This window comes from Microtus ochrogaster, chromosome 2 (genome assembly GCF_000317375.1).
Source record: "Microtus ochrogaster isolate Prairie Vole_2 chromosome 2, MicOch1.0, whole genome shotgun sequence".
NCBI lineage: Eukaryota > Metazoa > Chordata > Mammalia > Rodentia > Cricetidae > Microtus > Microtus ochrogaster.
Genome location: NC_022010.1, coordinates 43,010,183 through 43,023,890, shown reverse-complemented (window position 1 = coordinate 43,023,890; position 13,708 = coordinate 43,010,183). Strand labels below are relative to the sequence as shown.

Genomic DNA, 13,708 nt, shown 5'->3' with positions numbered 1-13,708 from the left:
CCCCCAAATTCCACAGACCTCCATTCGCAAGCCTAAGAAATTCTGTTTCTTACCTAGACACACGGACTGTAGATCGGATATAACCAGGCAACGTCGAGAAACACAAGTTTAACTGAAACCAAGAACAAGGCTGTCAGACAAAATCCCTGAACCAAGAAGCAATTCCCAGTGCTCAGGATAAAATAAGCAGCTTCCAGCCATCAAGTTATCAGCAGGCAGCTTTACCCAGAGCAGTGCAACCTTGTGTTCCCCTCCCGAATGTCTTTCTGTTGCTCCGCCAGAACAAAGGGAGCAGCGCAGATAGTGGGGAAATCTCGGCAGGAAGTGATGCTCAGAGCAGCTCCCTCGTAAACAAAACATCTTCAAAGGAGAAGATCCCTCCTACGATCCAGGGTTTGAAAAAACGCAGGCAACAAAACTGCACAGAACACAAGCTCACTGGAAAGGCTCAGCTCCTCTCGGCTCCCCAGGTCTGACGGGCCCTACAGGCTCCTCATAACCTACATGAGTTGACCTAACTCAAAGGTAGGTCTTCCTCAGAAAGACGCTCTGTGGGAAACCACATGACGTGGGTCAAGAGCTCTTTTGCTGAGAACAAATTAAGAGCGATGTGTTTGCCTTGTGCTGCAGAGAGAGCAGAAAGACTCTCAGCCACAGAAAGCAATGTGCCTGCCTTCTTACCAGCCCTCCACAGCCGAGCTGGGGGCTCCTTTTATGGAGCAGAGAGTCTCAACATCTCATCCCGGGCAGACCCACTGTTTCAGAGCCCCTGACTTGGGAAGATGGGGTCAAGATTGGGATGTTATCAAATGGGTGGTAGATCTGTATGCCATTGCTTTATGTGCTAAGAGCAATGGTTTACTATTGCCCTTTTTAATCCAGGTATGAGCAGAACACCATCTTGGGAAAGCCTGTGCTAGTGGTGTCCCCGATGGCATTTAATTCTTTATGTTAGTTGGGGTCAGGTACATCCTGGCTCAGTGTATTATTTTTTTTAAAGATTTATTTATTTATTATGTGTACAACATTCTGCCTCCATGTATGCCTGCACGCCAGAGGAGGGCTCCAGATCTCATTACAGATGGTTGTAAGCCACCATGTGGTTGCTGGGAATTGAACTCAGGACCTCTGGAAGAGCAGTCAGCACTCTTAACCTCTGAGCCATCTCTCCAGCCCCTGGCTCAGTGTATCATATGGTGATATCTGACCAAACAAACAAGAAGTATTTAGGCAAGCTGCCTGGTACCGTGGAACATAAAGGACTGTACTTTTGCACAGGGCTCTAACCCCCTACACTATGTGAGAAGATAATGTCTACCTGCAGAATAGCCAGGCAGCAGCAACGAATCTACTTCTGACTAGGGAGGTCATGCTTCTGCCCTTTCGAGAGTTTCTAAGTCTTACAGTGTCCTTTTTTATTAAGCTGGGAATCCTGGGCCATGCCAGAGGATTTGCCATAGTCCCTGTCACCAGCCCTGTGATCACACTCATCGTGTGGACAGCAGAGGGAATTCTGGGTCATAGGGTATCAGCTCAGCCTCTAGAGTGCCTAGGGACTGAAGTCAGTCATATGGACGGTCAACCACGTCTATATGGCAAAGGCCAAATAAATGCTTCAGACACCAAGGCTCAGGTGAGCATTGCGGTTGGCAGTACGACATACAGTCCCACACTGTTGGCAAGAGGTACCAGCAATGGCAATACCACCACAGTGGCAGAGCAGCTAGAAGCTCTGCTTTTGGGACCCCCAGACTCTACCCCATGCATATTGTCCCTTAGCTAATTTCAACTTAAAGCCTTTTAGTGTGATGAACCATCTATATGGAGATACTGGCCTCCAATAAGTTCTGTGGGTCCTCCCAGTAAATTCCTGAAATTTGGGGTGCTCCTAGAAACCTGCACACTTGAAGTTAGTTACACAGGTGACCTAGGGGACTGCTCTCAACTCTGCTTCCAATTAATGCGGACTCAGACAATGCCACCAACTTCCAGAGCCTCCCGGTCCTCCATCTGAAACATGTGTAGCTGACCCTTTTATAGGTCTGAGCACCTAGCATTGTCCCTGTCACAGATTAAATGCTCAATAGACAGAGACATGGAATTAAGATACAAATAAAATCCACAGTCCTATAAGAACACCTAATTCCTGGCTAATACATGAACTCTAATTTAATGTAACAGCAAATCTAAATCTAATTTAATTTAATTTCATCTCTAATTTAGTATAATGGCAAATTTCAGTTCCCAAACACCAAATCTTTGACTTGGGCAGCAACCGAGAACAAAATATATTGCCCGAGTTTAGTTTGTATTTCTTTTTTCCATTTTTTCTTTTCAGATATGAAAGCAAAGAGCAGCATCCAAGGTCCCTAGATAATTTATATTGTGAGCTCACAAGCCCGGGTAATTGAAATTGGTTTCAGGCCGCTGGCATCCCTCAAGGTGAAAGACTGGCCTTTCTAAGCTCTGAAAACACAAGGAGAAGGTCATATCAGGTATCAACAGCAGACGGGGCACAAGGGTTTCCTGGGTCTTTCCTCTTCGCCCCAATCCCGCACTGGGGCAGGGCAAACACTCTATCTGATGAGCTTGTGTTTGCATAGGAAAAAGAAACAGCCTAGCAGACAGGACTGCCCATGGAGATGGATCTGAAGCCGAACACTTCCTGGACACCGCAGATCCCAACATCTTTCTTCTATTTCCAAGACACTTTCTACTTCACCGTGAACTTTCCCTTCTAAGTACAAAAGCAGATCTGGGGGATAAAGGTGACCCTGAGTAGTGACCAACTCTGAATGAAATCTGGTCTAGGAAAAAAGGCTGGGCACAAAGCATCCTTTCGGGGAAACTTACGGTTTGAGCAATCTTGTTTTCAACCTCGTGAGCGTCAGAATGGTTTTCCACAGTAGTATTGAGAAAAGTCTTCTTTAACTTAAACTCTGTCACGAAGGTTCTAACTGAAGAGGAAAATGTGGCCCATTAAGCCATACAACAGAGAGACCAATGCAAGGCTATATATTCAGAAACCTCTGGGATGACCAGTTTTATTTCCCCAGAGTAGAAGCTATGGGAGCCTTTTGAGGGTGAAAACCATGCCTTCCTCTTCTAGAAGGCAACCAAGGGGTGACAACGGAGCAGGACGAACATTTGTAGTAGGTGCAGACTCCATGGTGCTAAGGACTGCACAGTCATCAACCACATCATGAAAACAACCCGCATTAGAAACACCACTGGGTCCAGAATCGGGGGGAACAACCTCATTTTTAAGGCCCATTTCACTCATAAAATGTAATTCTAGTTAACATCAATTTGGGCTGATTGGCCCTAAGGGGACTGGGACTCGAAAATGGGCAGACAACCAAAAATTAGTACAGCCTGTTTTTAGAACTGGCATGTATCTTTCATTATATTAAAATCATATCTTTCCCTCTGGAGGGGAGAAAAATAACCCGAACCACAGAGGTCTGGGAGTCCTTTCTAACAGGGCAAGCATGCCTGCTGAATTAAGAGGAAGACCAGCAACCGAGCCAGGGAAAACATCTACCATTTTAGAGTTAACTGCCGAAAGCCCATAATCCTTATTTAACATGCTTTTGCTTGTTCTACAGTTCAGTGAAGCCAGCTGCTTAGGACTCTTTCTGAACAGCAGGCAGCTCTTTGAAATCACTCTTGGCCAAGCAAAAGCATTTCGGGAGGGCTCTAATTTGCATGTTCCTGTGATGTTTGCGAACAATGAAGCCAAATGACTTGAAAAGGGAAAGACAGGACTGCTAGCACAATTGAGCTGCACTCCTCCCATCTGCGCTACCTGTGAGACACCCTGCACACAAGCTTCCCCGGAAAGTCACCTGACCCAGCCCTCTTCACTTCCCACACAGGTTCAGATCCAGACTCTCCATATAAAAATGTGCACAGGATGAGGGTTGGGCGCATAGAAGTTTTCTGAATGTGTCTTCTGTTTTCAGCATGAGAAACAGCGCCTGCCTTCACCCAAACCCTGGCCTCTTTCTTAGGAGGGATTTGCTGAAGGTGTTTATTTATGTAGGTTTTTTTTTTGAGACAGGGTGTCCTGTGGAGGCCTGGTTGTTCTGGAACTCACTCTGTAGACCAGGTTGGCCTCAATCTCACAGAGATCCATCTGCCTCTGCCTCCCGAGTGCTGGGATTAAAGGTGTGTGCCTCCACCACCTGGCTGCTGAAGGTATTGTACCTCTGTGGAGATGAGGCTGTGTTTGCCTTCAAGTTACTGCTTATTATAAAAGCAGTGGCTTTTAGTCAATGCTTTGCCTGGGTGACTCCATTTTATAAGCTGCATTTGACTCTGTTTCATGCTGTGGACAAAGACACTCCCTCTTGCCCAGAACCATCCATGGGGCACAGACTGATATCTTGCAAGAATATATCAAATTAGATTGGGTCTTTGTATGAGTATACAGTTTATTAAAACTTATCGGAAACCAAGGCCCTAAAGCTGACGAAACACACCAAGGAACAGCGCAACACCCTCTTCTGTATCCCCATAAAGAGGAAGACACCTGCCATGCCTAGCAATGCCCCCAGCAACTATCTGACCACCCAGGATGCACAAAGACTGCCCGACTGTCCATAGGGCTTTAGCTTGGCCAAGTCTCCACTGTTGACATGGTATTCCCTGTCCCTTTGCCCATCTGGACCCTGTCCCGCATAGCACATCATGCCTATGGACTACATGGGCCTGCGCTTCACCTCCACAGTCCTGCTCCTCTACAGCTCATCTTGCCTTATAGTCCCAGCTCAAGCCCGCAGCCCCACATCAGCCCAGTGTGCGCCTCTGCAGTGCTACAGCTACAGCTCAGTCCCTGATTTAACAACTAAAGGGAGTCTCTTCTCATCTGTATCAGCTCTCTGCCACCTTAACCCTTGTGTGGTCTGTAACCAACATACCCGTGCACACGCTTGTACACACACACACACACACACATGCACACAACACATGCATGCACACACATGCACATGCGCCTACAACATACTGTGATGTATAAAGTGTGATCTCAGAGTTAATATTAGTAATTAAATTTGGAATAAAAGAACCTATGCTTGCCAATGGCCAGCTATCAAGGGAAATCAGAATAACTTGGCAAATTATAGCAAATGAAATTGAAGTAGCCTGTGAATTTATTGTTACTCAATAAATTCTGACATTGTGGAAAGACACAGTATGTTTCTAATAGAGTTAGTGTACTCAAGACAGCTTATGTAACTGCAGTTACATCATCTGGATGGGTATTTTTAAAAAAATTATTACATTTATTTACTTTGTGTGTGCTTTGTGCATGTATGTGTGCATGTGCGTGTGTGTTTATGTGCCAAGGTACCCTTGCGAAAGCCAGAGAACAGCTTGCACGAACTGGCTCTCCCTACCATGTGGGTTCCAGGAATCAAATTCAGGTAGTCAAACTTGACAGCCGGTGCCTTCACCTGTGGAACCCTCTCACTGGCCCAGGATGGATTTTCACCTCAGCTTAACTGCTGGCTTTACCAGGGACCTGTAACAAGGGCTCCGCATTGACAGCCGGTGGCTTACACAGCATCCAGTCTGGTGAATGCTGCCTCCCATCTGGACAGCTCTTTCCCACACTCAGAGCGTGCTCCAGCAGATCACTTTATTCACCAATCCCAAACCTCGAGTGAGAAGTGGAGCAGACTGCAATCTGATTTCACAGATGAGGAACTAGAGGCTTTGGCTCTGTGTTCGCAGGTGCTGGCTAAGGGCCCGAAGCCAGGCATTTGAAACCTGGCAAGTGTACTTTCCAAAGGGCTTCAAAACACAAACGAAAATGGAAATATTCCCATCTTCTTCATCCTCCAACTGCGCACTCTTATCTAGTTCCCGATAGGATGTGGCGACATGAAACAGGTTACCCAAATGCACATCAACTATTACACCGAGAGGAATTCTTGACTTTTGACTCATGTCTACACCTATAGATTTTTCTTTCTAAAACAACGCTCAGTTCTTGTATTTCAGCCAACTTTGAAAATTCTTATTTTAGGGACGCGCCAGCCTCAAGAAGTCCCTTCTGCCTATGGGTAATAGGAATTCATGCAGACAGCACCTGCAGAAGACACAGACATCGGTTCTCTCAAAAACACTGGCTGTGTGGGCACTTGTGTGTGTGGTGTCAGCCTGGGCAACCGAAGCTGATCCCAAGGCAAATCATTTCCCCAGCCAGTTTCCTTCCACAGCGCTGAAACTGTATTTCTCATTCTCATTTCTCCAGCAAGCAAGGTATTAAATTCAGCAGCCCAACAAGGGTCATGCCCTGTGTGCAAGGATGTTCTTCAAATGAACACACGCTTGTAGAATAGAAAGAACTACAGGCTGGGAACCAGGACTCAGCAGCGGTGACCCAAACTTGGCTGCTGAGCGTCTCTTCAGAGCCTTAGTTCTCACTGGGTTTGTTGATTTGTGTTTTAACCCAAAGGATGAGAAGTGAATTTGGAACTAACAAGCTTCATGGAACTGCCAAATGAGGAACAAAATATGGCCAATAAGGTGGCCAGCAGCTGTGTCAAAATGTATCTGTCTGTGACTAGCAATGTGAAGATCACTTTTAAAAACATGAAGAATGTGTGCACGCAGAGGGCAATCAGAATCTTAGTCTTTTCTCTCTATAAAATCACAAAACAACTATGCAGTGGGAATATTCTTTTGACTTTTTATTCTTAACAACAGGGCAGCATGGCTGAGCAAGCAATGTTATGCACAAATAAGAATATTGTGTAGGCATTAAGATATCTGTACTTTTTAGTAACAGGAAGATACTTTATGGCTAGGTCTTGAATTTAAATAGATGTACATCAACAAATTGTGAAGAAAAGCACTGCAGCTCCAAGTGTTAGAATAATAGGCCCTGTGCTTCCCTTCCTTCTATATTCCTGAATTTTCTATCTTGGGGGAAAGACTGGCTTTGATTTGGAAGAAAACCGGTCAATACGTTCTAAGACAGACGTAACTCTCTTACCCAGATTGCAGATTCCTTTCTCCAGCTGATAGCCGACTGGGCACCTGCAGGTGAAGGACCCCTGAGTGTTGTTGCACATGGCGAGGGGCGGACAGGGGCTCGAGAGGCATTCGTTCACATCTGCAGAGGAGGACGAGCAAGAGCATGTTGACGGGGTGGCAGACAAAGAAGTATAAGCCCGTGTGTACTGAGAGCCAAATGGCGCTGTGTGGAGCGTGCTACAAAAGAAGAGCAGGAAACCACCCTTGTCCTCAGGGGACGGCTACCTGTCAGGGCAGAGGCAGCCATATGAAGAATTAACTAGAATACAAGGCAGGATTTGGATGTGCAGAGATATATACATAGATCTAGTTGTTGTTGTTGTTATTATTATTATTTATTGTTGTTGTTTTGAGACAGTGCCTCATCCTTTCATCCCTGACTGGCCTGAAACTCACCATGTAGACCAGGGTAGCCTTGAACTCACAGAGAGCCCACTATCTCTGGCTCCTGGGTACTGGGATCAAAGACATGCCCAGCAGAAATAGTAGACTTTGATGCAGGGGAGAATTAAAGAATGTTTTAAATACTATTTAAATATAAATAAGGCTAAAGGGATGTCAACAAGCAGATCGTTGGGGGGGGGGGGAGGCTAAGATTCCAAACTGAGGAACCAGCAGAGTAAATGCCCAGGGCAAGAGAGTGTAGGTGTCTTTAGGGAGCTGGAGATAGTTCCGTGTTGCAGGGGTGTAGGGAAGGCACGGAATAGAACCAGGTCAAAAGTCTGTCTTGTCTGTATCATGCTTTGATCCTTCATACCATATACAACACACCAGCAGGCTAACACTCAAGAGAGAAGACTATTCAACTAAAATTCTTACCCTTGTACACTCTAGAAGACAAAAGCTCTTTTAAATAGAATTGTTTGTAATTATGTATATGTATGTGAACACAATGAGTGCGGGTTCCTGCAGAGGCCCAAGGCGTCCAATTCTTTTGGAGCTAAAATTCCAGGCAGTTCTGGTATGGGTGCCTGGCCCTCTGCAAGCACAGTACATGCTGTCAATCCTGGGAAAAGGATCTTATTGGATAGCCCGACCACCCAAGGTAGCATTACAGAAAAGGTCCCTGCCTCTCTTACCCACACTGCAGTTATCCCCTTGCCAGGCAGGTGGGCACACACATCGATACCCACGACTCACGGTGAAGTCCACAATGCACTCGCCATCATGGAGACAAGGATTCACGGTGCAGCTGTTGACTGAGCAAACAGATCGCGAGAATAACACAGGCAATGTCAGAGCAGCCCTGGCAAACATCTCATTCTCTCGGCTAAGGTTTGGTTCTCACCTATGTTTGTTTGTCCTGAAAAATCGCACCACTAAAACAGCACAGGGTCCCGAGAGGAGAGAAGACAGAGGCGCCGAAACTGGGCACTGGTACTAGTTTGCCTTCATAGTAAAGTGCTGGGTACTTAGATCCCAGATGCAAGCGTGCATATTAAATGCTTCTTGAAGGCCACTCTGTCCAGGACTGCTGGTTATATGGCTGCTGTGGTACTTAGAAAATTCTACTAGACTAGTGAATGGCAACTTAAAATACATTTCAAGGTGGAGAGAATTCCTGGCAATGTATCCTGCCTGCTCCAAGATTCACTCTGTGTGTTCGCAAGTGCACATATATGCATGGCTTACTTTTTCGCTTGGATTTTGTCAAAACTATAGAAACCTTTATCTGAAAATCTTGAAACACATATACTTGAAGTTGCTATACTTTTTGATGTTTTGTTTTATTTTGAGATGGTCTCATGTAGCCTGGGCTGGCCTCAAATTAATTATATAGCTCAGACTGGCCTTGACCCCTGCCCTATCCACTTAAATTTACCTCCCAAGTGCTGGGATTATACATTCGCCACCAACGTTCAGCTTCCGAATGTCTCGAAATTTAACCTGGCTTCCACAGATGGCACGCCATTGAGAAAATTATCAGTTAAGCATCACAATGCCCTCTCTTTTCTCTTCACATGTATTTATTTATTTGTTATGTGGACAGTATTCTGCTTGCATGGACACCTGCAAGCCAGAAGAGGGCACCAGATCTCATTATGGACGGTTATGAGCCACCATATAGCTGCTGGGAATTGAACTGGCTGCTGGAAGAGCAGCCAGTGCTCTTGACCTCTGAGCCATCTCTCCAGCCTCTTTTCTTTGCTTTTTAAGGAGTGGTCTCATGTAGTTCAATGCTGGTCTCAAACTCTTAGGTGGACTGGGATGACAGGGAACTTCTGAGTCTCCTGTCTCCGCCTCCCAGCTGCCAGGATTTCAGGCATCTCATGCTCAGCTCTTTCTCTCCCTACCTGGAGCCAGGAGGGGCTTTCTGGGTAGACTCTAAAGTCACCTTGGCATCTTACTCCTTATCCCCTGCCCCAGGATGCCCACACTCTGTTTGATTCTATAATTAGAAGGTCCATGCTCCGGTTGTGAAATGCTCTTTCACTGGGGGTTTGAAACGCTCTTAGGAAAGCCTACAAACCAGGGTCATCATTTGCAGGGAGGAAATCACTGGGGAACAAGGGAAAGAAGACAGACACTGGGGCCTTCAGAAGAGTAACCTGAAACAGACGGGCCACTCTAGACCCGGCAGGCTTACCCTTCATGGCTACTGCTGAAACTTATTATTCTGAGATTATGTGTGCGTGGAGGGAGACAGGATGAGCACGGGGGTGCACTGCTTATGGAAGCCAGAAGGCGTTGCATCCCCCAGGACTGAAAATACAAGTGGCTGTGAGGTGCTCTATGTGAGTCCTGGGAACCAAACCGAGGGCCACTACGAGAGCACTGTGCCCTCTAAACAGATGCTGAGTGGTCTGTCCAGCCCCACACTTTAATGTTACCTAGCATCACCTATATGAGCAGAACACCTATGTAATTAAACATGGCGCCCATTATATAAGTCTATAGTTTCCTGTGTATTTGCTGCAAACCCCTGTCCACAGGAACTGTAGCAGCTAACCCTTGCTTTAAGGGAGTCTGGTGACTGGTATTGACTGTATTGGTCAGTAGAAATGAAGATGCTTTTTTTCTGTAGAAGCAACCATCTTTTACTTCTTAGACATACTCAGATTGCTGAGAAGGGGGCACTGTAGACTAGAAGGGGGGGATGGCTTATGACCCTGCACCCCCAGGTTCATCTTCACTGACTCATTGCTACTGTGCCACTAACAGAGCTCTCTGCCGTAGCCATCAAACAGTGTCCCCTTCTTTCCCTCTTACTTAAGATGGCGTCTGTCTTGCCATCCTCAACAGCAGTTTGCCCTTCCTGAGTCTGGATCAATTACAAGGGCATTGTGAGCACCACATCCTGCTATCTCTGCTTCTGCTGTTCTTTGCCCTGGGTTGGCTTTCTTTTCCTTACACTGATACCTGCAACACAGCTGGACAGATAACCTTATGTACAAGGAAAGAAATACGAGTCAAGAGGTCACTGGGAAGAGGTTTGCTGAACATCTTTTTGCTTAGAAGTCCTCTGGTTACCAACTAGCATCGGGGAGACAAAGAACTCTGGGTCTCCCTGGATGGAGAGCAGCCTTTGACCCTGAAAGACCTAGAGCTGACTGACTTGGAAGCTCTCAGCTCTCTCTAGAGAGCAGACATTCAACCCACCCCTACCAACCACCTAAAGCTCTTCTCTTTGGTGCCGCAGGAGAACTTGCTGGAAACTGCCTATGCCAGGCAAGCGCTCTACCCCCATCCTAGCCCCACTAATGTTGCTTCTTCAGTTTCTCCACTGTCCAAACCCGCATCCAGGCCTGCCTCTGACCCTAGATGAGTTAAAGACATGCTTGAAAAGCTTGGGCAATGAGAGGGTATGTAGGCTACAGTTATATCCTCTATGCATGCCACGCAGGGCCAAAGTGTGTTCTCTCCTCTTTCTTCAGACAGAGTCGTGTAACTTGGGGAAGATCTTAGAAGAACATTAGGGCCACGCTGCCCATACTGCATGCTTTGTATTTCAATGGGAGCCATTCTAGGTCATCAGACAGACACTGTACTAGCCATGTTAACACATCCACACAGACCCCAAGGCCTTTGCAGCTTCAGTGTCGGGCAGGATCTAGCAGTCAATGTGTGCGTTTGTAAGAAGAAGCATTTACCTGGGGCTGGAGGTGACAGTGCTGTTGGTGACTCTGGGGTGCTCTGAGCAGCAATGGTGGTATATTTGGACGTCAACATTTCAGCCGTAGAAACACTTGTAGTTTGAGGGGAAGATGGTCTGAGAGAAGGTGAAACCGGGCTGGCCTCTTCCGCATGGTCAAGCTTTGTGATAGCTCCTGCTGATGTGGGTGTAGTGGTCAGAGGGACAGCATAGGTGGTGGTGCCCATTTGCACCCGGTTCCCTTCTGTGGTGAGGGCCCCTTCCGTGGAGGTCTGCGGCACTGGAATTTCAGGACTGGTCGGCAGGTGCGGTTTCTCAGGGGTAATGTGCACAACTATGACACCCGGAGTCAAAGCTTCTGTGCCTGACAGGGTGCTGGGACTGGTGGCAGGAGAGTGGGGAGTCTGGGAAGTGGAAGACATCAAAGCTGGAGACATCTGGGCTAAGCTGGTGCTGGTGGCTGGAAGGGCTGGCTCTGTGGAGAACCCCATTAAGGCTGGGGACCAAGGGGTCCCTGGAGGAAGGCTCATCGTTACTGCTTGGGTAGGATCTGTGGGCAGAGACTGTGCTTCTGTGATGGCTTTCTCTGGCTGCGGGGCGCTCTGGTTCTTGGGGTCTGCTGTCTGGTTACCGGGGAACATGGCTATGGCTGATTCCACTGTCGACATTTGGACCGACGTTACACGTGGCTCCCTCGCCCTGTGGGGGACTAGGGTAGAAGATGAGCGTGGGAAGGTTGCTTGTGAGACAGAGTGTGGGGCCAGGGTTGACACCATGAAGGAGACAGGCAAAGGTGACAGTGAGGATGACGAGGGCGTGGCTGTGTCGGAAGTAGACTTTAGCTGCTGTGTGGGAGACCCCGTTGATGGCACGGTGGCTGAAAACCGGTGGGGAGGTGACTCTGAGGGAAGGGGCCAAGGGGCCTCTGACTCGGATGGGTCCTCAACAGGTTTAGTGCTGGCACCAAGAACCAGGGTGTTTGGCACATTCACGGTGGATGCGGGGGACGGAAGGTTAGATGGAAGCAGAACCAGCGACTTGGTGGAAGACTGAGCAGGTTCGCCATCGTAGGAGGACGCGTTACTTCTTTTAGTCTGCCCCTGAGAAGAAGAAAAGTCTACGCGTGGAGAGTCTGAGATCTTAGCAGAAGAGGTTGCGCTCTCGCTGGTGTCTGAGGAGGAAGAGTTCTCTGTAATGGACAGTAACGACCGCTCTCCTTTGGTGAAAGCAGACGAGGCATAGGCGTGGTCTGTGTGGTCACTGGAAGGCCGTGGTTCAGCATCTGAGCCACGCTCTGGACCCTGGTTCAGCTCAGTGACTACAAAGAGAAAAGAGAAAGTTGGTACAAGCAAGCAAGAAATGTTTGAGACGGGCACTGGAAAATAATCTTCATGACTTATCCATGAACTTAAGTAAGAGGGATATTGTCTCTGAAAGGTGACTTCTCCTGGGAAGCACTGTCGGTCATGACGGTACTGGAAGGCTAACAGTTAGGGTCGGTCCAGAGGAGATCCCACCCGTGAAGTCCAGCCACAGTGACTACATGGAAATAATGGAGAAGTGGGGAGCCTAAAAACAGGGAGTGTTTCCAAAGCCCTTCCTCGTGCTCTTTTTTAATAAAAGCAAATTGCCGTGGAAAACCTCCCAAGATCCCAAGCAGTAATTACCATTATCAAATGGAAAAAGGAAACCGCTCCCAACTTTCCACTCTGTGTAATGAGGTATTTCTTCCTGGGAGAAAGCCTTCGCCACAGTTAACCTCTCAGGCAGATGTCATCCCAAATACCTCAAGCAAGTCTGAGGCAATTGGGGACGGGAGCGCTTCCTGCGGTGGGGGACCCCAGAAGGGTTTTTTCCTAATGAGCTGTAAGCTACTTTTTGGGTTGCCAGCCTACGTAACCATCCCAGGCCTGTGAGTGAATCTACAGTCAAGGAATGCGGCCGTGGGAAAACACACCTCCAAGGGTAGGTGCCCGGGACAGCAGGCCTGCGTGCTCCGTCACGTTCCCACGCAGACTAGGGTGCACGGGGTGCGTAGCGGCGTGTGAGAGTCCGAGGGACCGCAGCGTGCGCTCCCCGCTCCGGGTGAGCATCGTAGACGTGTGCATGTTTGGGGACCGCACCCCGGAAGTGCTCCCTGCCCGGTCCGAGCTGTAGCTCAACAGCACACTGTCTTCCGGAACTGCAGGAAAAAGAGGACAGGTAAGTGCAGGACAGGACTTTTAGCCTCACATTCTGGGTCCCTGGAACCCACAGGCTTCCATGAGACTCTTTACCTGTGACCAGAGAGAGGGCCGACATCTCTCTTACTGAATTCACCGTAAGGACTGTTCCTTCAGCCAGAGATTTCTGCTTGGCGATACATGACAACAATCATAGAGTTCTACCAGTGAAGTTGGTGGCAACTTCAGGGCCCGGCCTGTGGCATGTCAGTCACCATGGTTCAAAAATTAGCATGGATGCTGGGCAGTAGTGGCACATGTCTTTAATCCTGGCACTCAGGATGCAGAGGCAGGCAGATCTCTGAGTTTGAGGCCAGCCTGGTCTACAGAACGAGTCCAAGAACAGCCA

The 13,708-nt window shown here is 47.9% G+C and overlaps 1 protein-coding gene across 3 annotated transcripts in view; it reads right to left on the bottom strand.

Annotated features, from left to right (window-relative positions):
* The window catches only part of Heg1 (heart development protein with EGF like domains 1), a 78,796-nt gene that overhangs the window by 30,143 nt on the left and 34,945 nt on the right, over positions 1 to 13,708 (bottom strand). For 2 of the 3 annotated variants that reach the window (XM_013351605.2, XM_026785728.1), the window contains exons 6-11: positions 13,095 to 13,319; positions 11,136 to 12,455; positions 8,124 to 8,243; positions 7,004 to 7,123; positions 2,854 to 2,957; positions 54 to 112 (exon numbers count right to left, since the gene is read on the bottom strand). In XM_013351605.2, coding sequence (XP_013207059.1) covers positions 54 to 112; positions 2,854 to 2,957; positions 7,004 to 7,123; positions 8,124 to 8,243; positions 11,136 to 12,455; positions 13,095 to 13,319 — 1,948 coding nt within the window. The remainder of the gene's footprint in view (positions 1 to 53; positions 113 to 2,853; positions 2,958 to 7,003; positions 7,124 to 8,123; positions 8,244 to 11,135; positions 12,456 to 13,094; positions 13,320 to 13,708) is intronic. The other variant, XM_026785719.1, reaches the window with a different exon arrangement.